The 25487-nt window shown below is 44.7% G+C and overlaps 1 protein-coding gene across 4 annotated transcripts in view; it reads right to left on the bottom strand.

Annotated features, from left to right (window-relative positions):
* Nucleotides 1-25487, bottom strand: part of LOC115087338 (zinc finger protein 182-like) — a 118653-nt gene that overhangs the window by 13445 nt on the left and 79721 nt on the right. For 2 of the 4 annotated variants that reach the window (XM_029594430.1, XM_029594428.1), the window contains one exon: nucleotides 22483-23864. In XM_029594430.1, coding sequence (XP_029450290.1) covers nucleotides 22612-23864 — 1253 coding nt within the window. In that variant the 3' untranslated portion in view covers nucleotides 22483-22611. Of the gene's footprint in view, nucleotides 1-22482; nucleotides 23865-24930; nucleotides 24981-25487 lie in introns of those variants that run through there. The other 2 variants (XM_029594432.1, XM_029594431.1) reach the window with 2 other exon arrangements.

Here is a 25487-nt window from a genome sequence, read left to right as displayed (position 1 = left end):
TAGTGGCGTCATGCCTAGGTCTGGGCTGAGGCTCCTGCATCAATACCTGACCTCTGGGCTGGGTCACGGCATCGGGCCTAGGTCTGGGCTCTGGCCTAGACTGAGGCCACGACATCAGGCATGGTTCCGGGCTTTAGGATAGGCCCAGACATCGACACCCACCCTCTGGGCCAGGTTGCGGCATCAGGCCTGAGTCTGGGCTGAGGCCCTGGCGTCTGGGTCAGGTTGTGGCAGTGGGCCTGGGTCAGGGCTCGGGCCTAGACTGAGGCCTAGACTGAGGCCTAGGCGTCAGGACCCAGCTTCCAGGTCAGGTCGCAGCATCAGTCTTGGGTCCGGACTAAGGCTCCAGCATCAAGATCCTGCCTCTGGGTCAGGTAGCAGTAGTGGACCTGAGTCTGTTCTCCGGCCTAGACTCAGATCCAGGCATCAGGACTTGTCCTTCATCTTCTGTATTTTCAATTCTGCTAGCTCTTGGAAAATAGTAAATCCTGGAGATTAAAGCACTGCTTCTAAATAGAATTTCTGTATCAAAAGCTTCTCTTAAGTGATAGCAGCCTCATCTTGGGATCAAAGACTGGTTGACAGGAGCTGGCAGGTTGAAAGACACCAGAGAGAGAGCCAAACAGAATAGACAGGAGATGGAGGGAGGAGAGTGCAGGTATCCACAACCTGGAGAAAACTAGATTCTGTGTTTATATTGTATAATATTTAATATTATATATTTTATATTCAACAAAACAGAAAAAATTACAGACAGGACTAGGGGGTACTCCATGAAGTTAGCGTGTAGCATGTAGCACATTTAAACTAATCATAGATTGCTCTTTTTCACTCAACGCACAATTAACTTGTTGCCAAGGCTTTAGTACAGTAAATGTAGCTGGGTTTAAAAAGGGATTGGATAAGTTCTTGGACGAGAAGTCCATTACCTGCGATTGGGATGTGCTTAGTTTTGTGGTATTTGGCAGGTTCTTGTATACCCTGGATTGTATCCAGGATAGGCCAAAATTGTAGCTAGGATGCTGGGCTTGATGGACCCATAGCAAAACCACCGCTAACAACTGTTTTATGGGTTGCATAGCCTTCTTGTTGTGGGCTTTTTCCCTAGTGTCTATCAGTAGCCAGTAATCAGTAGCCAGAAACATAAACTGTGTCCAATTCCTATTTTGCCCCCGCCATCTAAGTAGAGAGCAATGTTGTAGTTGTGTCTATCATCAAACTATCATCAAGACTAATTGGTTAAGGTTAGTTAGCCCCATGCTCTGCATGCTCTCCTCTACCTTGGCTGTCATTCGAATATGGCCACAGCACTAACACATAAGTCGCATGCTAATAGTAGAAATGAAATGAAACACATTTTTTCGCATGAAAAATATATTTGCTTGTAAAAAATTAACAACTATTTACAATATTTACAATATTTACACGGGGGGGGGGGGGGGGGGGATAAAAAAAAAAGTGGCAAAGCATGCCATGGGAGAGGAGGAGGAGCGCTGTCATTGTTGGCCCCCATGTGGTGGTGCTCCTGCAGGAGCCCTCGCCAAGACCAGCAGTGACTGAGCTCCTGCGATTGCTCGCAGGAGCTCAACCACCTCCTGCTGGCCCTGATGCTGGTCCAGCAGGAGCATCACCACACGCACTGACATCCCCTCCAGGGCATGCAAGGTGTCGGCGATCTGCGCCAGGAGGTACAGCATTGAGTCCAAACGGCCCTCAATGCTGCCCTCTGGCCGATCGCCAGCCCTGGAGAGGCTGGGCCAACAACGTCCACGTCGCTGTCCTCCTCATCTCCCATGGCAGGCGGGGCGGGGCGGAAAATCAGGGGGGGTATAGTGCGGTGGGATATTACGGGCAAAATCACGGATAGGCGCTCCAAAATGGGGGTGGGTGGGGAAGCTGGGGAAGCAGGAGCCATTTGGGGGGGGGGGGAACTGGGACGGGAAGGATGACTGTGGGACGGTCCATGTGGGGGGGGGGGGGGGGGGGGAATGGGCGGGGGCTGCATCTCTTCATCGGAAGTATCTGAAAAGAGAACAATCAAGGCCTTAATCCCATCCAACATTAATTCATGCACAACAAGAAACAGAACAGAGCTACATTTTTTAACAGGAACAATAGTGGATTCCATTTCACACATGTACACATGCCAATTCCCTTGTCGTGACAAATGCAGAAAGTAAGCCAATGCAACTAAAGGCTCACCATGGGGGGTTCCCAGCTCTTGCTCTTCCTCTGAACTCTCTCCTTCATCTGTGCTGGTCTCTGAAACAGAAAGTTTTTAATTTTCGCTGCTGCGCATGCAAATATCGATAACAGTACAATGGTAAATATTTTTTTCACTTTCAGCTCAGCCTTTAAATCTGTTTACTGCACCTACCGTCCTCTAGGTGGGCCCGCAGGGCCCTCAGGTACTCCGGCTCCTCCTTCCGGATCCTGCGCGCCCGCTTCTTCAGTGCCTCTATCTGTGGGTTATATAATAGCCAAAGGAAAGGGAAGTTGAACTACAAATAGAGAGGTGGAACGAAATTTTAGCCCTACCAGTCTAAAAAGTAGTGTTATTTTTACAATTGTCATCCACATCCCAATAGATATCTAGTGCCCAAGCACTTCTAAAAGTCAAGTTAAGTCAAGTGCCTTGTTTCCTGCTGTGCTGCACAGCTCTACAAAGCGAACACCCCCAAAAAAAATTGCTCTTACAAGTGAAGCGTCACTTTACCACCGTCAGAAACAACTATACTAAACAAACAAATCAAAGATGTTAAACTTGAACTTTTGCATGCACGTTACAAAATTAACTAGAGGCCTATGAACGTACCTCCCGTGGAAAGTCCGCTTGGGCGTTGTATTGCGCCCTGAGCGCCCGCCAGGCCTCGTCCGCCCTCTCCTGGTTCCGCGGGCGCCCAGGGCGGAAGAACAGGCGGCTCTCGTTTGCTGCCACAAGCTCAGCCAGCAGCCGCACATCAGCGGGGGAAAAATTGCGGCCTCTTCCACGAGGCATTTTCTCAGCGATTACAAAATGGCCGCCCGGATGTTTCATTGCACGTGCGAGCGCTGTGCATCCTGCTTCCGGCGCCTTTCCCTCCGCCAAATTCCAACGGTCAAACACAACTGGCGCTCAAGCCTAGATTTCAGCGTGCCTTCGGTTCGCCATTTTGCCACAGCGATAGGAGCTCAATCCTAGATTTAAACTGTATTCGGTTCGCCATTTTGCTACGGCGAAACATATGGGCGCTCAATCCTAGATTTAAGCTTTGTTTTCGGTTCGCCATTTTGCTACGGCAAACATATGGGCGCTCAATCCTAGATTTAAGCTTTGTTTTCGGTTCGCCATTTTGCTACGGCAAAAAATAGAGGCGCTCAATCCTGAATTGCAGCCATTGTTGCCGCATTCCTATAACTGGAGTTTCCTGTTGGTGAAAACTGGAGTTTCCTGATGGTGTTTGAAACTGGAGTTTCCTATTGGTTTTCAAACTGCAGTTTCCTTTTGGTTTTATAACTTGCTTTTCCAATTGGCCAGCACGGCATAATAATCGTACCATGGGCGTGTATATAGCTCGCTTCCCTTGAATGGAAAAGTCCCTTTACACTTCGTTTGGACAAGGACACACCGTGTACAACTGTTTCGTCGGATATCGTCAAGGCTTTCAGCAGGTAAGCATTGTAAAGCACGCTTTTTGTTCTGGCATGTACGGGGCCCCCCTTGTGTTGAACCGTGTGACTTTGCAACTCTTTTATGTGCGAATCGGAATTCATGCTGGGAAGGCTGTTTTTCTTTGTCTTATTTGCCCTGTTATGTTTCCCTCTTTTTTGCATTTCTAACAGCGCTGATGTTTCCATTTTTGCTCTTGGCTGTAAGCTATCCGTTGTGTTGTGCCCTGTAGCCTAGTTTCCCTGTTCTTTGCATTCAGTCTGTCTCTGATGTTTATCGCTTGCCATCCCTATATCTAATAGAGATGTGAATCGTGTGATCAAGCGTCGGTAGATGGCCGCCCATTGCGATGGCCGCCCGTGAACATAAGCGTCCGTAAGGGCATTTTCGTCCACCCTTGATTGGCGCTCATTTTCCGGCGACCGCGTTGTCTGGTCTGCCCTACGGAAGCCTCCTCCGTGTAAATCGCCGGCCGTATTCCCGTACGGCAACACGATTCGAGTGCAGGAGGTCGTTCCCGGACCCCCGCTTGACTTTGGGCTAGTCCTGTGGGGGTTTTACCGCCCTCCCCAAGATTAACGATTTGTTACGATAAATCGGGGGAATTCCTATTATATATCGCCTCTAAGGATTTCCCTTTATAAGGCTTTCTGCCTTACTACTAGGTACCTTGACCCAGCCTGGACTCGGACACAGTAGCCTGCCACCTGCCCTGACCCAGCCTGGACTTTGTCACTGCCTCCAGCCCTACTCTACTGTCAACATCATCATAGACTTCCCAGCCATCCCTATCTCTCTACCTGGAGTCAATCACTAATGTTCACAACACCAGAACACAGTTACTGGAAAGGCTCTTAAACAAGGCTATACAGGGGCCTTATTTTACAGATTTCATCTCCTCCATGCTGTCCATTAATCACGTGCTCTTAAACAAGGCTATACAGGGGCCTAAATATATTACAGTATATTTTACAGATTTCATCTCCTCCATGCTGTCCATTAATCACGTGCTCTTTGTTACCGTCCAGGTTGAACTATTTATTTATTATTATTTTTAGATTTTTATATACCGGTGTTCCTATATGAAATAAAGATCACATCGGTTTACATTGAAACAGAACATGAAAATTGCCAAAAGGCATTACATAGAACAAGGTTATGAAACTTGGAACAGTGTACATAAGTTCAAAATTTAACAATAACGTTGTAACATTGATGACCAAAAGATAAAGGAGAAAAAAAAAAAAAAAGACTTAAACAATTAAGTTGACAGGTCTTATTGAGCATAAAAATTATAACGTATAAGTGAGAAAGTCTCAAGTGTCCTGCAGCAAGAGATTAGATACCGAAGTAGGTAGTGGTATGGAAAATGAAGTGGTATGAAAAAAACTATGCCTGGAAAGCGAGTTATGGCTGAGGTAGAGGACCATGCCGTGGACCAGCAGCCAGAGGAGGACTCAAGCGCCTCCCAGCCATCCCAAAAGCGAACCCGTAACGCGCGCTTTACGGATGAAGAGAAAGAACTCTTGTGCCGTGCTGTATGCGAAAAACATCACCTTCTCTTTAAGTCAAAGCTTTCGTGGTGCAGCAGAAAAAAGATTTGGGAGAAGATTGCCCAGGATGTAAGCTCCCTTTCTGTGATGCCAAGAGATTTTAAGCAGGTGCAGCACCGGTGGCGGGACACCAGAAAAGAGGTGAAAGAGAAGGCCGCTAAAATCAATGCCCATGCAAAGAGGACTGGTGGAGGGCCACCGTGCAGCATCGTGCTGACACCAGTGGAGGAGATGGTTCTCAGAACCATGAGGGCGGAGGTAGTGGTGGGCGTGCAGACGGAGTATGGCGGCAACACGGGACCATGTGCAGGTATGTATTTAGCTAAATCAGATGTGAGCTGTATGGTAGCTCAGTGGTCAGCCGATGTGTGATCGCTCCATTTCGTTTTACAATTTACTACTGTAATAGAAATGTGCACCATTGATTGCCCTACCGTCACTGTACTTGTCGCAATATTGTCTGATAGCCATAAGAATTCTTGTTTCATGACAAAATAGAGATCGGTACTGTTATAAATTCGGATTAACTCTCCACAGTTATGTAATGACGTTGACCTCTCTATCTTTGCCCACAGAAACAATGGACAACGGTGACGGTGACAGCGGAGAATCCGAACACCAGGAATCCATGTTTCCGCAGCCTAGCGCAGACCCTCCCAGCCAAGCGATGTCATCAGGGGACATGGATACACAGGATCGGTACGATGTCCCTGTGAACGGAGCAGAGGAAGTTGTCCTTCACCTACAGTATTTGACCACCCCCCTGGCATTTCAAGAACCCAACCCATCACAGCAAAGTGATGAAGCAACAGTGATCGAGGAAATTGAACCAGTGTTACCGGACACGGAAATTGCACCAGTGTTTGCAGAAGAGGCCGTGACCGAGCAATTACTGGCAGGAATAAGCTCGCGCCTGGATGGTCATCATGCGCTAATCCTCCAGGAACTGCGTTTGCTCAGAGCTGACTTTAGAGAATGCATGGCGGCACCGATTGGCGCAATCCAGGCACTTGCCCCGAAACCTCCCTCCGGCAACCAGTCCTAAAACGTTTAAAAAAATTTATATTTTGTTTTCAATTTCAGTAAGCGTACTTTTGTTTTTATTAATACCGTTGTCCTAGGGGGGTCACTCCACCGGAATGAGCATAAAAGACAGGTAAAGTAGTATGCTATGGGTCACCAGACATTATTTATGTAATACCTACACTTCTGGAAATGTAAATGTAACGTTAAAAATGTAACGTTAAAAAAATACAGATTTAATTGCAGGTAACAGCAGTGATTTCATAGTAGATAGAATAGATGTGGGCCGGCAATATCCATGTAACACATCAAGGGATATTTATTCAAGCATAAATAACCATATGGTAATGTTCATAACGAAGTGGCTGGAAACGGTCTGGAGGACCACAAAAGGGAATACATGTAAAGTTTTTAATGGGGTGATCATATTTTCCAGATTCAAAATATGGAAATGATTAAATCAATACGAGTTGTTAAATGCTTTAACGGTGGGGTCATCTTCCGGTAATTTCTTCAAAGAGATCAATTTCAAATTCTGGAACAGAATGAGAAGAAATGGCAAGAGTTAATAGGACATACAGGTACAGAAATGATCAATCTCTAGAGATCTAAATCTGAACCGGACCCTTTAAAATTAACCCCTTATCTTCCCCCACCCTCCTCACAGGTATCTGGTGGACCAGTAGGGATCCCGGGAGCAATCTCCCGCTCCAGGCCGTCCTCCCACTTCCGGGCCATCGGCTGCCAATAGTCCAAATGGTGCCGATGGACTTATGCCCTTACCATGTCACAGGGTATACGTGCTCCTACAATGCGACAGGGGCTGAGCAATGCCACCGGAAGCGATCTCCTGCACTGGGCCCGTCGGAGGTTTGGGGGGGGGGGGGGGGGGTAGGGGGTTCAGTAGAGTCGGGGGAACCAAGGGGCTACAATTCAAAGGACAGGGGTGGATTTATGGTTTTTGTGTGTGCCATTTCCCGCCCTCCCCCTTATCATCGGGTCTCCCTATCTTCTTGGGTGATTCCCCCCCCCTCGCTTTCTGACGATTTTGAAAATATCAGAGATATTCTCCATCGTCCGAAGCCAACTTCACATCTCTATTAATATGTATAAAATACCACAGCTATGAAGTACCACAGCTATGAAGTACTATTAAAGCAGAATATCGTCATGGGCCACAGTAGACAGGAGTGGTTCTATGACAGCAGTAATGAAATGTAATGTATGACATTAAACTTACATGAGAAATAACTTTCGATGATCCTTCGCCGGACTTCATTACCCCGTGCAGTGCTGTCCGCATCAACTGCCAGCTCCTGTGGCGGATCGGGTGGCAAGTCTTCGTCAACCTCTGCATGCACACCGAATCTCAGACAAATGTTGTGTAGCATGCAGCAGGCAATAATTATGCTGACTACCTTTTCGGCACTGTATTGCAGGGCCCCCCCCGAGCGATCCAGACATCGAAAACGCCCCTTCAGCACTCCAAAGGTGTGTTCAATGACGTTTCTGGTGCTGGCATGAGCCTCATTGTACCGTTTCTCAGCATTTGTGCCTGGTGACTGGAGCGGTGTTAGCAGCCAAGGCTTACAACCATAGCCGCCATCACCTATGGGATGCAAAATATGGGATGCATTGAAAACAACTTGCAGCCCAAACACCGTAAACATAATATACATAACTGTATAGCGATCATCTTTTAGATCCGGAGAACAGAACACAACACATGAGAGACAGACAAATCACAGGAAGTTGCAATTGTCACTTACCAAGTAGCCAGCCTTCGCCATACTTTCCTTCAAGGAATTGAGTAGCCAGAGAGGAATGCGTGAGAATGTAGGCATCATGGCAGCTCCCTGGAAAGTTTGCTACAACATTTAGGATGCGAAGGCGTGCGTTGCAAACCGCTTGCACATTCATGGAATGAAAGTGCTTGTGATTACGGAACCCACTCTCTTCTTCCGACCTGGGTCTTAACGCAATATGGGTACAGTCGATAGCGCCCAACACGTTAGGCATACCGGCAATACCCATGAAGCCGCTGCGGATCTGTTGGAGTTCCGCTGGATCCGTAGGAAAGACTATGTAGTCCCTCATCCGCTTCATAATGGCCTTCAACACCTGTGCCAGATGCCGTGAAACAGAGGCCTGCGTCATACCAGCAACTATGCTCACCGGGTTTTGAAAACTTCCGGTACCAAAAAAATTTAAGGCACACAGAAGCTTATTCAATCCGGGCACAGCATAGTGTCGATTGGTCTGGGGGTCCAGGTCCTCACGCAGGTCTTCATACAGGGACAAGATTCCCTGTGAGCTCAGCCGGTATGTTCGGATAACATCTCTCTCACACATGCCAAAGAGCATTGCCCGTGTGCGGATGACACGTCGCGGCCGCTGGATGGCCTGTTGATGGGCTGGCTCTGCCTGCAGGGGATACAACAGATGATAAAACCGTCAATGATAAAATGTATATACGGTATAAAAAAAACTTTCAAACTACAGCCGGATTGGCTCAATAGCTGACAAAAGTGTGTCACAGAAAAGAGCAAATAAATACAGAAAAAAAAAGCATGGCCATGGATCAGCGACAATTATGCACAACCGTAGAGGCGATCTCTCTGGGCACCGATCTCTGGCAATTGTGCGGACGCCAGTAGATGAGCGCCCAGCGAACAAGCGTCCATAAGGCTGTTTACGGGCGCCGTTTACTGGCTTTCTCTTGTGCGCCCTACGGACACCTTACGGACGCCTATATCGACTGGTCTTTAAGGCGCCCATTACCGGCGCCCGTGAACGGCCCTTTACGGGCGACTGCTTTCTCTTGTCCGCCCTACTGACACCTTACGGTCGCCTATATCGACTGCCCTTTACCGGCGCCCTTTATAGGCGCCTGTGAACGGCCTTTTACGGGTGACTGCGGGCATAGGGCCGGCGCCATTTTGTAATACTCGGGTCTGTTTTCCCGATGGTTGAAATCAGTCTATCTTGAAGAACATAAGAAATTGTTCTATCTCCTTTATCATTTTGGTCGCCCTTCTCTGTACCTTCTTCACAGCTCGATTAACATTTCTATTGTTCATTGTAAACTGAGGTGATGTCTATAACGTGCCGCAGTATAAAAAGACTTTAAATACATTAATAAATAAACAAACTACAGCCGGATTGGCTCAATAGCTGCAAATAAACAGACACTGGTCCGCCTTACGGCGCCTATATCGACCGGCGCACATCCTCCGGCGCCCATCGACCGGCGTCAATAGAGGCACCAGAAGGCATGGGCGCCGTTCTTACATAAAACAACAGATCACGTACCTCCGGTCTTACAGCCGGGTTCTCGGGTCGGTCGGGTTCTCCATGCTGCGGCAGCCCCCCGTTCACCTCTCCAATCTGCCGAGCGTTTCCTGGGTTTCTCAGTCGAGCATACATTCGTCTCCTTCTCCACCGAATCATAATTAGCGTCAGAGCAAAAAAAATCAGCTCGTCCATGGTGCAGTCCGGTACCTAACTGTTCGAACACCACACTAACACCACACTAACACCACGTAGAGGTAGGCGCTAAACTAGCACGTTAAGGCCGCGGCAAAATAGTGGGTTACTAAGGAGATAATCTGAGCGCGCGTTACGGTATCGGAGGGGAATAGCTAATTCCTTCATTATACAGCATTATACAGCTAATTCGTTCATTTACATGCCGCGTGCGGAAAGGGTTATGCGTCTGTTTTAAGAAGCGCTAAGGACGCGTGAAACTGGAGACTATATCGCTGCATCGCCTTACACGCCCGAATTGTGCGCTCCGAGCACATTACAGACGGGCAATCTTCGACCGAACGATACTGTATCGACCTGTGGGTAATACATTTAAAACTAAGAGAAAATATTTTTTTACTCACTGAATATTTAAAGTCTGGAATTCATTGCTAGAGGATGTGTTGAAAGTTAAAGTTGCATTTAAAAAAGGTTTGGACTGGTTCCTGGAGGAAAAGTCTATTAACAATTATTAAGGGAGAGTTGCAGAAATCCACTGCTTATTCTTGGGATAAGCAGCTTGGAATCTATCCAACCCTTGGGATCCTGCCAGGTAATTGTGACTTGGCCACTGTTGGAAACAGGATACTGGGCTTAATGGACCCTTGGTCTGACCCAATATGGCAAGTCTTATGTTCTTATACAGATCCTTGTAATAATTTTAAAAAAATATCCCCTATTTCCTTATTAGTATGCACCATTTGAACTTTATAGTTTTTTTTTTATGGCCACTATATTTCTGCCATCCCCATTTCTAGTTACATTAGGAAATATCCATACAACTTTATTGGCATGCAGAGAAAATTTGTTTATAGTAAAGTAGTCCTTTGTTTTTTGCTGTAGTAACATATTTAAAGCAGCCTGTGTTGCAAAAAATAATTTATAAGTCAAAGAGGGAAATCTTTACATTGCACCTTGATAATTTTTAACAGTTTTAGGGACAATATTTTCTTAGACATCTGTTATGGTTACGGCCGCTGTGCAGCCTCCCCTTCACCAGAGGACTCCAGTGAGTCCTGTTCTGAACTGTACTCTCCAGTAGGGATATGCAGAGGGATGCCATACGTTGCATTCAGGATTCGTATTCGTCGGGGGCAGATACGTTGCATTCAGCAAGGGGGCCCCCGATACGTACATGCGTTAATTCTTATTCGTTTCCCGGCTAAAATTGAATTAAGTACAACCCCACACTCTCCTGACCCCCCCAAGACTTACCAAAACTCCCTGGTGGTCCAGCAGGGGGTCCGAGAGCCATTTTCTGCACTCACACCCTCAGCTGCTGGTATTCAAAATGGCGCAGATAGCCTTTGACCTTCTATGTCATAGAGGCTACCCGTGACATTGGTCAGCCCCTGTCACATGGTAGGAGCAATGGATGGCTGGCGCCATCTTGTGCTCCTACCATGTGGCCTCCTTGCCTCTTCCTTGTGGCCTCCTTGCCTTTAGCTCTGTCCCGGCCTAGCCCTGAGGTTCCTTGTGGTCTCTCTTCATGCCTCTAGGCTTCTCTGTGTCTCCCTGACCTCTGGCCTACCCAGGCCCAGTCTAGCCTCGAGACTTCCCTTGGCCTCTCCCTATTACTAGGCCACTCCTTGCCATGCCCCCTCAGGGCCTTCTTGCTTACACTTCCTTCAGGCTTTACGTTTCATGTTCTTGTCTTATCCTGTCTTGTCCTGTCTCAGGCAGTTGCAGTCCCAGTCTGAGTTCCAGTTCCAGGCTTACCCATACTCTTTTCCAGTGTTCCTGAGTTCTAGCCTCACCTTTACCTCTATACAGCTCCAGTCTTTCCCAGGTGTTCCAGGTCACCCTTACCTCCACGCAGCTCTAGTCCATTCCTGAGTCCCAGCTCTGCCTGCACATCGTTCCTGTGCTCCAACCTAGCCTATACAGCCTGCCTTGTTCTAGCCTTACCAGACTGCCCAAGCCCAAGTTCCAGCCATCATGCCATCCTGTGCCACTCCGGAGGTGGTGTCCACCATGCTTCACTAGCACTGGAGTCACAACAGCATTGCCCTTTTTTTTTTTTCCTAGTGGCATATGTTATTTTATCTCTAGTTATTATACTGGGAGACAGCCAAAGCAGTAAAGGATCTTGTTTATGTAACAAGATAAACTCCTCAAAATCTTTCCACTTTATTATCAAATATTCATGGAATTTCTTACCTTTTTTGTAAATTTTATTTCTTCATGCATTTCAAATAACTACAAGAATTCCTTGATACAGAAACATGAGGTGTGCAACCAAATATGTAACAAATATCAAAGAAAACAGGTAAAAGCTCTAACATTCCTCATATATAAAAAGAAAAAGGAAGGAAATCAAGAAGAAAAAAAGAGTGGGTATAGCACCATGAAAACAGGAAAAAAGAATAACGAGAAGACAAACACTAGTTATTTCTCTAAATGGCCTAACTTGTAAGAGTGGCTACTAGGCGTGCGAGTCTAAGAACAACCAGAATTGAGATGGTTCAAAGAAAACATAATTCACATTCAGATATCTAATGTGAATCTTAAGAGGATATCGCAAAATAAATTAACCCTCCTTAGATATACTTAGAAAACAACCTCCTCTCAACATCTCAACTTGGATTCCGCAAATCTAGAAGTACCGAATCCCTCCTTTTATCTCTATCAGACAATATTCTCTCGAACCTAGAGAAAAAACATTCCTGCCTCCTCATTCTACTCGACTTATCAGCAGCTTTCGACACAGTGAACCACGATATCCTCCTAGATCGGCTAAAAGAAATTGGCATAAAAAACACCGCACTCAAATGGGTCTCATCTTTCCTCCAAAATAGGTTTTACAAAGTCAAGAACAACAGCAAAGAGTCACCACCTTTCAGATCCACCATGGGAGTCCCGCAAGGTTCTTCTTTATCTCCAACATTATTCAACATTTATCTTCTCCATGTCAGCTCCTTTCCAAACTTAATCTTACACACTATATTTATGCAGATGACGTCCAAATCCTTATCCCGATTAAAGATTCATTACAAAACACCTTACAATTCTGGAATTCCTGTCTTCTATCTATCAATAACCTCCTAACAAATCTTAATTTGATACTCAATTTCAACAAGACAGAGTTCCTTCTCATCACTCCAGATGGCAACCACTCTTCACCCAACACACACACCTTATCTCCTCCAATCTTTTCCACCCAGGTCAGAAATCTTGGGGTCACCATGGATAACCTGCTGAACTACAAAAGTTTCATCAATAACACTATAAAAGAATGTTTTTTTAAACTTCAAGTATTAAAGAGACTAAGACCCCTCCTATATTTCCAAGACTTCAGATATGTACTACAAGCAATCATATTCTCGAAAATAGATTACTGTAACTCTTTGCTGCTTGGTCTACCCGCAAACACTTTGAAACCTCTACAAATGTTGCAAAAAGCCACTGCAAGGATTCTAACTAAATCTAACAAAAGGGACCACATTACTCCCATCTTAAAGAACCTTCACTGGCTCCCTATCAAATATAGAATCCTCTATAAAACCACATCAATAATCCACAACGTCATCAATAACTCCACTCCAATTGACCTCACCATCCCTTTACAGCTTCACATTACCTCCCGTCCGACGAGATTAGCCCAGAGAGGCATGCTAAGGGCCCATCCGCTCAAAACATCACTAAGTAGAAGAGCTCTTTCCACCGCTGGCCCTAAACTTTGGAACTCACTCCCTCCTGACCTTAGAATTGAACAATCGACACCCATCTTTAAAAAGAGACTCAAGACCTGGTTGTTCAACCAAGCATTCTCTTAATACCAATAACCAAACTTTGAATGTCCATGACCGCCGACTTCAGTCTCAACAAAATCAGTACCAGCAATTATGTTCACTTTTCCTCAAAATATATTGTATTTAAATTATACTCTCCTTATTCATTTAAGTTACTATTATTTATTTTTTCCAAGTTCAATTTACCTTGTTCATTGTAAGACATTATTCTATATACTGTCAATTCAATTGTTGTAATGTAAACCGAAATGATTAGTAACTCTGTTACCTGAACTTCGGTATATAAAACTGTTAAACAAATAAATAAAATAACATCTCAGAATGCATAGAAAAAAATCTTTTCCTTTGAAATTGGGTGACATCAGGATAAAGCCATAATTTTTGCCCATAGATTACGAAGAAAAATCTGAGAACATTATTTCTATCAAACAAGAAGGCAAAAGACATTGAATTTCTTATCTTGAAACAAATATGAAGGAAATTTCCACCACTAGGACTGACCTCTAGCAAGGAATCCATCTAGCTCAATCCACATTGGTGCCTGATCTGAGATCTCTAGTGGATCTAGTTTGGACCTATCTACTTGAATGAAACAGTTATCTGAAAGTAAATAGTAATCAAGCTGGGATTTGTAGTCATGCACGCTAGAAAATAGTGTATAATATTTTTCCAAAGGGTACATACTCTGCGACACATCCAGTAACTTTAAATGCTGACATAAGTAAGGGATACCCCACCTCTTATTCAACGAAGTTGAAACAGGTTGTTTGTCTATTTCAGTGTCAGAATTGTATTAAAATTGCACCCCCTCCCAAGTAATTTTATAATATGACAAGAATACATCAATATATTCACTAATTTGGCAAAGCAATTGTGATATTATTTATTTAAAAAATTTATAAGCCATATCAACTAAAATTCTGAGCAGCTTATAAAAATAACATACACAATTACATAAATAAAATCATTAAGAACATCATAAAACAAGCCAAACTCATAAACAACTAAGAACTAGAAACTAAAACCAGCATCTACTCATAACATGTTAATACCTCATACTAGGAAATAATTTAAAAATATTTTAAAAGTAAGCCAATTAAAACAAATGTGTTTTCAGCTATTTTTAAGTTTTAGAACATGCCTGCTTATATAATGAAAGTAGAAGTTTGGTCCATATCTTAGCTCCAGCTACAGATAAGTTGTCTTGGGATTCTACCAAATTATTTTATGACTAGGAATATCCAAAAGGCACTGCCCTTCTGATCTTAAATTCCTTACAGGATAATGAATCTTTAAAAGAATATTAATACAGATGTGGGAATTGTGGCTTAAAGCATTATGTATTAATACTAAAATTTTATACTGTATCAATTGGTAGCCAGGGCAAAGATTTTAAAAAGTGGTGAAATGTGATTGTATTTTGACATGCCAGTTAAAATCTTTGCAGTAGAATTTAGAATCATCTGCAGCGATGATTAGGAGTATAAATGCTACCCAACGATATAGGCTTAATAAACAACTGCTCCTCAACAAAAAAACATATCTACCCTGAGAGTCTCAAATTGTTTGAACCTCCTTAAAGGACATAGTTTTCTTTCACATTCTCTTGATTTCTAATGCATCTTTTGGTCCATGAGGATCTCCTGTCTCTCCATATGTAATATAGAACAATCTCTTGGTACTGACGCTTCCAATAGTAATAAAATTGTTCATCTCCTTTAACACTGTATCTGAGTTTCTGGAATTCAGTTTATCTATAGATATGAGAATGCCCCCAATGATTACTCCTACGTACTTTGCGTCACATAAACTCAGCTGACATTTCTGACAGAAGCAATCAAACTCAAAACATTCAGATAATTTCTAACTTAAATGATTCCTCTCATGTGGGTAATTCCATGTTTTATAATCTTAATGAAACTTTATGACACAGAGAACATTGAAATTGTTTCTCTGTTGGAATAATGTATCCAAACTGGTTTGTTTTGCACATACCACAACAGGAATCAATCTTACGCATATAATAATATTTTGTAAAGGATCTATACCATCACCCTTCCCAAGGTCAAACAACATAGTCTACAACATTAACATAAACAGAAAACATTATATCATCAAATGCACCCCATTAAGTATATAACCAGGCATTTTTTTTTTTTTTAGCGTCCTGATCCCAACAAGACCACTACAATCTATGCAAGCATACACCAAAAAAAAGCCAGGGATGTTGGATATGACTGCAGGGGTCCCTCTTCAGTCTTGTTACAAAGCTACAGGTAGTGCCGAAAAATAAAATAATAAAACGAACCCAACACCGCGGGGTGGCGAGCGGGTTTCATGGGACTAACATCCTGCTGTCCTGTGAGAACACCTGTTACAGGTAAGCAACATTTGTTTTCTCACAGGACAAGCAGGATGGTAGTCCTCATATATGGGTGAGTACCGAGCTGAGGAAGTCCGGACATGCACCAAATGTACCCAAAAGGCGTGCAACAGGCACAACAACTGGGGTAGAATTTGGGGGAGGGCATCCTGAACCCCACCGGGCAGGCGGAAGGGTGTTGGTACGTCACGTCGTAAATAAGTTATGCAAGACAGACTGGCCGAAGATGGAATCTTGTCTTCTGGCTTTGTCTAAGCAATAGTGGGCTGTGAAAGTATGGAGAGAACTCCAGGTGGCAGCCCTACAAATGTCAGGAAGTGGCACCGATCATAGGTGTGCTACTGAAGTCGCCATGGCCCTCACAGAGTGTGCTTTTAACACGGTCTTGAAGTGGAATGCCCGCTTGCTGATAGCAAAAGGATATGCAGTCCGCTAACCAGGAGAAGAGAGTCTGCCTACCCACAGGCTGCCCTAATTTGTTTTTTTTTATTTTTATTTTATTTTATTTTTTAATTTGTTAGGATGGAAAGAGACAAACAATTGAGTGCTTTTCCTGTGGGCAGCTGTACGGTCTAGGTAGAATGCTAGAGCCCGTTTGCAGTCAAGGGTATGCAGAGCCTGCTCTCCTGGGTTGCAATGGGGCCTGGGAAAGAAGGTAGGTAGTATAATGGATTGATTGAGATGAAAATCCAAAACTACCTTAGGTAAGAATTTAGGGTGAGTGCGAAGTTCTGCTCGGTCCTGCAGAAGTTTAGTGTAAGGCGGATAGGTAACTAGGGCCTGTAGCTCACTAACTCTGCGAGCTGAAGTGATTGCCAGAAGGAAAATCACTTTCCATGTGAGATATCGAAGTTCACAGGATTGGAGAGGCTCAAATGGTGGTTTCATGAGCCGACCCAAAACTAGGTTGAGGTCCCAAGAAGGGGCCGGAGGACGCAGTGGAGGCTTGAGGTGAAGCAAGCTTTTCAGAAAACGTGTGACAAGGGGTTGTACTGAGATAGGGACATCCCCGACACCTTTATGGAAGGCGGCTACCGCACTGACATGCATTCTAATGGAGGAAGTTTTAAGACCTGACTCTGACAAGTGCCAGAGGTAGTCTAGAAACTTCGGGATTGGACAGGTAAAGGGATCAAGGGTTTCTGAGAAGAGCACCATGACGTGAACCTGTTCCATTTGTAAGAGTAAGTTTTTCTCGTGGAAGGTTTCCGTGAGGCTATCAAGACACGGGAAACTGGATCAGAAAGGTTAAGTGGCTGAAGGATTAACCTTTCAACATCCATGCCGTCAGGGATAGGGGTGGCGGAGGCACCCGTTGTTTTGAGTGATTAGAAGTGGGTCTGTTCCCAGAGGAATGTGCCTGTCAATGGAAAGATCCTGAAGTATTGGAAACCACACCTGGCGGGGCCAGTGAGGCACTATCAGCATCATGGTTCCCTTGTCCTGACGTAACTTCACAAGAATCTTCGAGAGAAGTGGAAGTGGAGGGAATGCATATAAGAGAGCTGTTGTCCACGAGAGGGAGAATGCATCTCTTGGCTGCGAGTCAGAGAGCAAAAGTTCTCTACTTTGCGGTTTTGAGATGTCGCGAAGAGATCTATGTGAGGGTAACCCTATTGTTGGAAAACTGAATTCGCTACTGAGGGCTTGAGAGACCATTCGTGCGGTTGAAAAGTGCGACTTAGCTTGTCTGCCAACACATTGTCCACTCCCGGCAAGTAGGTGGCCCTGAGGTACATCGAGTGGGAGAGGGCCTCCGCCCATATCTGCGTAGCTTCCTGACACAGTAAGTAGGAGCCTGTTCCTCCCTGTTTGTTGATGTACCATATGGCCACCTGATTGTCCGTCTGGATCAGGATCACTTGATTGGACAGATGATCTTGAAATACTCAGAGCGTATCGAATTGCTCATAGTTCCAGGAAATTTATCTGGTGTTTGGCTTCCTCTGGAGACCAAGAACCTTGTGTCTGAAGATCGGTCAAATGGGCTCCCCACCCGAAGTTGGAAGCATTGGTGGTGAGAGTTATTTGAGAATCTGGGGCCTGGAAGGGCAAGCCTTGGAGGAGATTGACCTGATTTCTCCATCAGGCGAGAGACGGACAGAGTGAGTTGGTGACATGGACAATGGTCAACAGGGGCTGAAGGGATTGAGTCCATTGTGACCTTAGGGTCCATTCTCTTGACCCTAAGTGACCTTAGGGTCCACTGCATGACTCTCATGGCCAGGCGAGCCATTGGGGTGACCTGAACTGAGGACGCCATATGTCCCAGGAGGATAAGAAAGTGGCATGCAGTCGTCGAGTGTTGAGACTGCAGCTGATGTGCCAGAGACATGAGAGTAAGAGTTTGTTGTGGAGGCAGGAAAGCCTTTGCTTGCAAGCTGTCCAAGTCTGCTCCAATGAACGATAAGGTTTGAGATGGGAGTAAACAGGATTTGTCGTAGTTGACTAGAAATCCGAGTGAAATTAGAGTGGTTAATGTGAGATGTAGGGATGACAAAGCGGTTTGCTGAGTCGGAGCCCTGATTAACCAATCGTCCAGATAGGGGTAGACGTGGACACCTTGAGTCCTGAGGAAGACGGCAACCACGATGAGGCACTTGTAAAGACTCGTGGTGCAGATGCTAGGCCGAATGGAAGCACGTGACACTGATAGTGTTTGGGGCCTACGAGAAACCTCAGGTATTTGCGATGAGATGGAGTTATCGCAATATGAGTGTATGTGTCCTGGAAGTCGAGAGAGCAGAGCTAGTCTTCTCTTTGTAGAAGAGGAAGAAGCGAGCCCAAGGTCACCATCTTGAACTTTTCTCTCTGAAGATACTTGTTGAGGCCTCGGAGATCCAAAATTGGATGAACACCGCCTGATCTTTTGGGTATTAGAAAGTACCAGGAATAGAACCAGAGGCCTTGCTGAGAGACAATAGTACTGGTTCTATTGCCCTGGACTGGAGCAGAAGGGAGACCTCCTGCTCGAGGAGCAATGAATGGTCGGATGTTTTCCATGCCATTAGAGGCGGGGAATCCGGCGGGATGGAGAGAAAGTTGAGATGATAGCCTTGAGCAATTATTGCTAGGACCCAGTAGTCCGAGGTGATTGATTGCCATATGTTGTTGAAATGGCACAAGCGGCCTCCCACTGGGACATTTGGTAATGGAATCTGGCTGCTGCTCTCTATGCAAAAGTCAAAAGCTAGAAGCAGGGCCCGGCTGAGGGGCCGTCTGTGGCTTTTGTTTTCGGGTCTGATGAGACTGTGATTTGAGGAATGGTCTCGCAGAACGACATCTGGCTGCTGGCGGATAGGACTTCTTTGGTCTGTAAAAAGACTTCTTAGAGTCCTTCCGGAAAGGCTGTTTAGAAGGATAATCTGAAGGAATTAGGGATAGCTGTCTGAGAATCTCATGATGGTCCTTCAGTTCAGCCACTGTCTTCTGAATCTGCTCGCCAAAGAGATTGTTTCCTATGCAGGGGAGGTCGGACAAACGCTCCTGCACTTCCGGATGAAGGTCTGAAGACTTGAGCCAAGCCCATCGACTTGCTGAAATAGCGGCTGCAGATACTCTGGTTGCAGTATCAAAAATATCGTAACATGATTGAATCACATGTTTGCCTGCCTCCAAACCCTTTAAGTAGGGTGTGGAATTTTTCTGGGAGTGAGTGAGGCATGGAGGTTGTCAAGTCTTGTAGTTGCTTAAAAATGACCCTGTTATATTGGGTCATATATAGTTGGTAAGCAGCGATACAGAGGATCAACATTGATCCTTGAAAGACTCGGCCACCAATGGTATCTAAAAACTTTTGTTCCTTGCCAGGGAGAAAGGAAGTATTTGACCTTTTTGCTCTCTTTTGTGCAGATTCAACCACCACAGATTGATGATCCAACTGAGGCTTCTGAAAGCCTGGAGCTGATTGTACCAAATAGAGAGTTTTTCTGTGGACTGGTGCAATGGAGCCAGGATGTTCCCAGTTCTTTTTGAGAAGATCAAGAGGAACTTGATGGATAGGGATGGAGGTGATTTCCTTGGGCGCGTCCAGGAATTGAAGCAACTCCATCATTTGATGTCTGTCATCCTGTTCCGTCAGCAACAGGAAGGGGACCAATTCAGATATGTCCTTCACAAAATTTATGAAAGAAAGGTCCTCTGGAGGAGAACGCTTTCTACTTTCAGTGGGTGAAGGTGGTGAAGGCAAATCATCAGTGTCTGGTGAAGAATCATCAGTCCAGGTATCATAAGGATCAGCGCCTGTCTCTCTAGGAACTGTAGAGGGACGGGGTAATTGAATACCTGAAGGTACCGGTTTAGGTGCCAAGTGCATCGGAGGAATAACCGGAGGCACTGATGAAAGCAATGAAGGCCCTGGCGCAGGCATCGATGGATGGCTCGATGGCACCTATAGAGGTATCGATATCGATCTCAATGGCTGAGGCACTACTCCCGATGGAGGGATGCGGAACTTTGTTTCTCCTCCTGATGATAAAGTCAGTGGGGAGGGCACCGGTGCCATTGGCGACCTGGGATCCACCTGTGGAAAAGCGGTTATAAGCGCTTCCATCCTCGATAGCAGCGGTGCCAATGCTGCTGGAAGCGGGTCGGTGCTCGGTTCCACTATCGGTGCATCGCCTTGTCGATGGCCTCCTGAACCATCCGGCCAAGTTCTTCTCGGAGACCTGGAGAAAGGAGCCCCGGCTCCGGAACAGAAGAAGGAGGCAGAGGCATAGCCGGAGGGCCCACCATTGGAGGCGGAGTCGCGGCTCCCGACGCCCTGTCGGATGAAGGTTGCCTCGGTGACCCGGTTGCGAAAAGGTCGATGCCTTTTCTGGACAGGGTTTCTTCGGCGGTGGCTCAGACGATGGCGAGGTCGATGGTTTCACTGCCTCGATGGTCCAAGACTTTCGGTGCCGATGGCGGTTTCTCCTTGCGATCCCCTCGGCCTGAGGGGGAGAAGAGGGTGTTGATGGCCGAGAAGTTGTCGACGCTGATGCGACGTCGACGGTGCCAGTTCAGACAACGTCAATGTAATGGACGGAGTCGGGGTTTGAGCACGGAAGAGAAGTCCCATCTTCTCCATTCTGGCCTTGCGACCCTTTGGTGTCATTAGGGCACATTTGGTGCAGGTCAAGACATTGTGCTCTCATCCAAGACACATTACACAGAATTTATGCGGGTCTGTAATGGACATGGTACTAGTACAGTCCAGGCACCGACGGAACCCCGATGCCATGGCCATAGAAAAATTGAGCTGCGGTACGGTCGACGGCTAGTTTGGCTCTTGTGGCCAGTAGGCCGCAAGAGCCAAACTAGACTGTAATCGACGAAAACTGGTAAAAACTTACTGGAGTACTGCGGACTGAAAAAAGTTAACGGAGGGACCCCTGCGGGGCAATTAACTTTTAATTAATTCCGTGAGGAAAATTCCTGCTTGTCCTGTGAGAAACAAACAATCTTGCCATACATTGGTTCTTATATATAACCTGGTGGGGGAGGAGGAGTTTTCTTGGTCATGAATCCAAATTTTTAAGATCTTTATGAGCCAGACTACAATGCCAAAGTGGTATGAATAAAGAGATTGCTAACTGATTGATGGTTTCTCTCATTTTATGCTGTTAAAGCACTTTTCAATATCATTTTCAGTCTCCTGAAATACTGTTTCCTCATCTTGTCTCCCAGGGACTGAGGTAATAAGGAGCACTAAATCTAGACTTGTTTTCATTCCTGTGTTAGCAGACATTTTTCCCTGGTATTTAAGAGGGTTTTTTTATGCATAAAAAATGCATGTTAAAGCAAAAGTAAAAAAAAACAGTGCTAGGAGTAGCCTGTCTCCATATAGCTTATTAGCTAGTATCTCACAATGCAAGGAGATATGCTAAAGGGGAGATTACCTAGTACACCTTTTTTTACCATGGGAAATTTAACCCAAGTTCAAAAAAAAAGCCTGGCCCAGTGGACAAAAACCCCTCCGTCCCACCCCCACCTAAGATTAAAAAAATAGCCAGGCTAGTTAGGAAGAACCCCCTCTAGGTTCCCCCAAAACAAGTTTAAAAAACAGCCCGCCCAAGCAGGCTGATCCCTTCCCCTCCCACTCCCTCACTCAAGTTCGAAAAATTTCCAGACTGGCTGAACCCCTTCCCATCCACTTAATTTATTCACTCCTTCACTGGCTGCTGATTGGTCCCGTCACTGATAGCTACCATCCAGAGGATTAGTCCTTTTACTGACAGTTGCCAGTGAAGGGACCAATCAACAGCCAGTGAAGGAGTGAAAGAATTAAGTATTGGTACAGCTCAGAGCTGAACTAGCATTGACAGAAGCCCCACCTGAGTGGTAAGGTTTTTTCTTCCTGCGGCTGGAGGAGGGTTGAATTTAGGTGCCCTAAGTGAGGGCTTGCTACTACTTTGTTTTTTTGAACACAAGTAGATGAGTTGTTATTGTTTGGATATTGCTAGTTCTAGGATTAAGGCTAATTCCATAACCCAAGGATAAATAAGAGTACCCAATGGATTTAGTGCCAGCCAAAACAAGAGTGGTGACAGGGAATCTCCTTGAAATATTCCTCATTGGATCTTAATGCTATGAATAACAAATTGTTCATCTTCATAATTCAGATGGCATGTAGTCTGCCATATTTATTTTCATGGTGAACTTGATGTGCTCATTCAATCCAAGGTTTAACCTGTACATTTCAAAGAATATGTATTAGTCAAGAGTGTGGGATACTATTAAACGTTTTTATCTAGACAACTGATGCTCTCGAGTGTGGATCATTTCGTGTTTTCTTAGAATAGATTTTTGTCTGAAGTTTTTATCACATTCAGAACATTTAAATGGCTTCTGTCCAGTGTGAATCAGTTCATGCTGTTTCAGAGTGCTTTTCTGACGAAAACTTGTATCACATTCAGAACATTTAAATGGTTTTTCTCCTGTGTGGATCATTTCATGTTTCTTTAGCTGATATTTTTGACTGAAGCTTTTTTCACATCCAGAACATTTAAATGGTTTCATCCCAATGTGAATCATTTCATGGCTCTTTAGGAGAGATTTCTTACTGAAGCATTTATCACATTCAGAACATTTAAATGGTTTTTCTCCAGTGTGCGTCCTTTCATGATAATGTAGGTAGCCTTTCTGACTGTAACATTTACCACATTTAGAACACTGAAATAATTTCTCCCTTGTGTGGATATTTTCATGGCTTCTTAGTTGAGATTTTAGAATGAAGCCTTTAAAACATACAGAACATTTAAAGGGTTTTTCTTGCATGTGGTTCATTTCATGAACTCGCAGGTTGTCTTTCCATCTGAAGCATTTATCACATGCAGAACATTTATATGGCTTCTCTCCTGTGTGGATCATTTGATGCTTTATTAGGTCAGATTTGTGACTGAAGCTTTTATTACATTCTGAACATCTAAATTGTTTCTGTCCCTTGTGAAATAACTGATGAAATGTAAGTTGTGTTCTAGAAGTAAAACAGTTTTTACAGTAAGTACACTTAAAAGACTGGTCTTGTCTATCCATTTTTTTATGTGCATTCAGGTTTGATATCCTAGTAAAGGTATTCTCATCTACAGTACATGTAATTTTTTTCTCCTGTTTATGATATTGTTGGATAGATATGTGGCTTGACCTCTCAGTGAACTTGTTCTCACATTCAGACTGTTCTTGGTGCTCATTAGAATGTGAGTTTGAGGTGAAATTTTCCCAAGTAACAGCACTTTTCAATAGTCTATCTCCTTCACTGAGTCTTTGAGTTTGTACAAGTTTTGAGCAGATGGAAATTCTCTCTTGTTCGGGACATGTGTGTGGTCTCATTCCTTTTTGATCTTCACCTTTCACCCTAACTGGTATTATTTTTCTGATACCTTCTTCACAGTCAGCTGAAGGATCTGGGCTGTCTCTGGAAGGGTCTCTCTGTTTCCATTCCTTCCTCTGCTGTCCATTGCATATTCTCTGTTTCTTACTATTATTCCTGAATCCATCATCTGTTGGATAAAATTGAGACTATGATCATTAAGTTTACAGCTATGGAAAGGGATATACAAACAAGTGACTCTTTGATAGAAGGAACATGAACTCCTAACTCTGTGAGACCTGAGAGTCTGAATATCTTGACAGAAGACTTAAAAACTGTAATAAATTGAACCAATCTAATGAGAAATTATTTCTTTCAATGAAAGGAGATCCTGTGTCTTCAGTTGTTCAATTACTATATTTAATCCATAGCAGACCACTTGCTTCATGCACTTTTATGGTGAAATGTATATTTACCCATTAATTTCCTTTCCTTTAGGCCTAGCAGACCAGTCCATACATGTAGGATGTGTCCCTGGCCAACAATGGAGGCAGAGACAAAAATTCAAGAGCTGTCTTCACTCTCTATAAAAGATCCAGTGCTGTTTCAGATCCTCAGTATGCGATGCTGAAGCTAGGAAACTATCAGGAGCCATTGTTTAGTTCTGGATCCCCAATTACCATTATAACAAGAACCTACTACTATCATCAGCATCTTCTTGTATACTATCTCTGGAACCTGAATACCAATCCCATGTTTGCACTCAGGACTGCCGCATTCATCCTGGACAACCTCGCACTTGCTGTTGGTTCTCCTGAGTCTAAGACTGCCCTAAAACTAGTGCGAGAAAAGAAGGAAAAAAAGATATTAGGACACAAGAATAACTTTGTAATTAAACCGCAAAGGTCAGGGATTGAGAATGCCATCTGCTTCCCTCTCCCTGGGCTCGATTCTTTGTTGGACAACAGGCCCTCTTTTCTCTAAGTGTATATATAGGCATCTATGTGACTATAGCTTTATACCTAGGAATAGCCTAGTGGTTAGAGCAGTGGTTAGACCAGGGTTCAAGTCCCACTGTTGTTCCTTGTGACCTTGGGCAAGTCACTTTACCCTCCATTGCCTCAGGTACAAACTTAGATTGTAAACTCTCTGGGGATAGGGAATACCTACAGTATGTGAATGTAAACCGATGTGATATCTCAGATCGAATGTTGGTATATAAACAAATAAATATTCTTATCTATAAGTTCACTCACCCCTTTGTTTTTTGACCATGATTTTCTTCTTGGGGTGGGGTCAGTTAGAACTAAAGGAAAGGAGATTAACGGGTAAGTATACATTTAACCTTCCTTTTCATCCTAAAGACCAGTCCATACATGTGGGACATACCAGAGCAGTTCCTATTCCAGATGGGAGCTACTTAGACCTACTTCTAGAATTCTCATATTAGATGCTGAGCCCTTTTTCTTTTTATTCTTTAACCAGACTGACTGCTTGAGGCCAATATTCAGAAACCATTTAGACGGATAATTGAAAGGTTATCTGTCTAAATGGGCTACCCAGCAATATTCATTGCTGTATATGTCAAAATTCTAGAATTTAGCCGCATAAGTCAGAAGTGTTCCAGGGGCTGGCAGGAGGTGTTTTGGGGTGGACCAAAGTTACGGGCCCATTCAGTAAAAACGCGGGAGAGCGGACGAGCGCCCACTCTCCCGGCACACGCACCGGCCACTCACCGGTGCGCGCGATGCAGTATGTAAATGAGGTGGTGCGGTAGAAACGGGCAAAAGGAGGTGCTAGGGACAATAGCGCG

Source organism: Rhinatrema bivittatum, chromosome 3, assembly GCF_901001135.1.
Source record: "Rhinatrema bivittatum chromosome 3, aRhiBiv1.1, whole genome shotgun sequence".
Taxonomy (NCBI): Eukaryota; Metazoa; Chordata; class Amphibia; order Gymnophiona; family Rhinatrematidae; genus Rhinatrema; species Rhinatrema bivittatum.
This window is presented reverse-complemented; position numbering and strand designations above follow the sequence as displayed.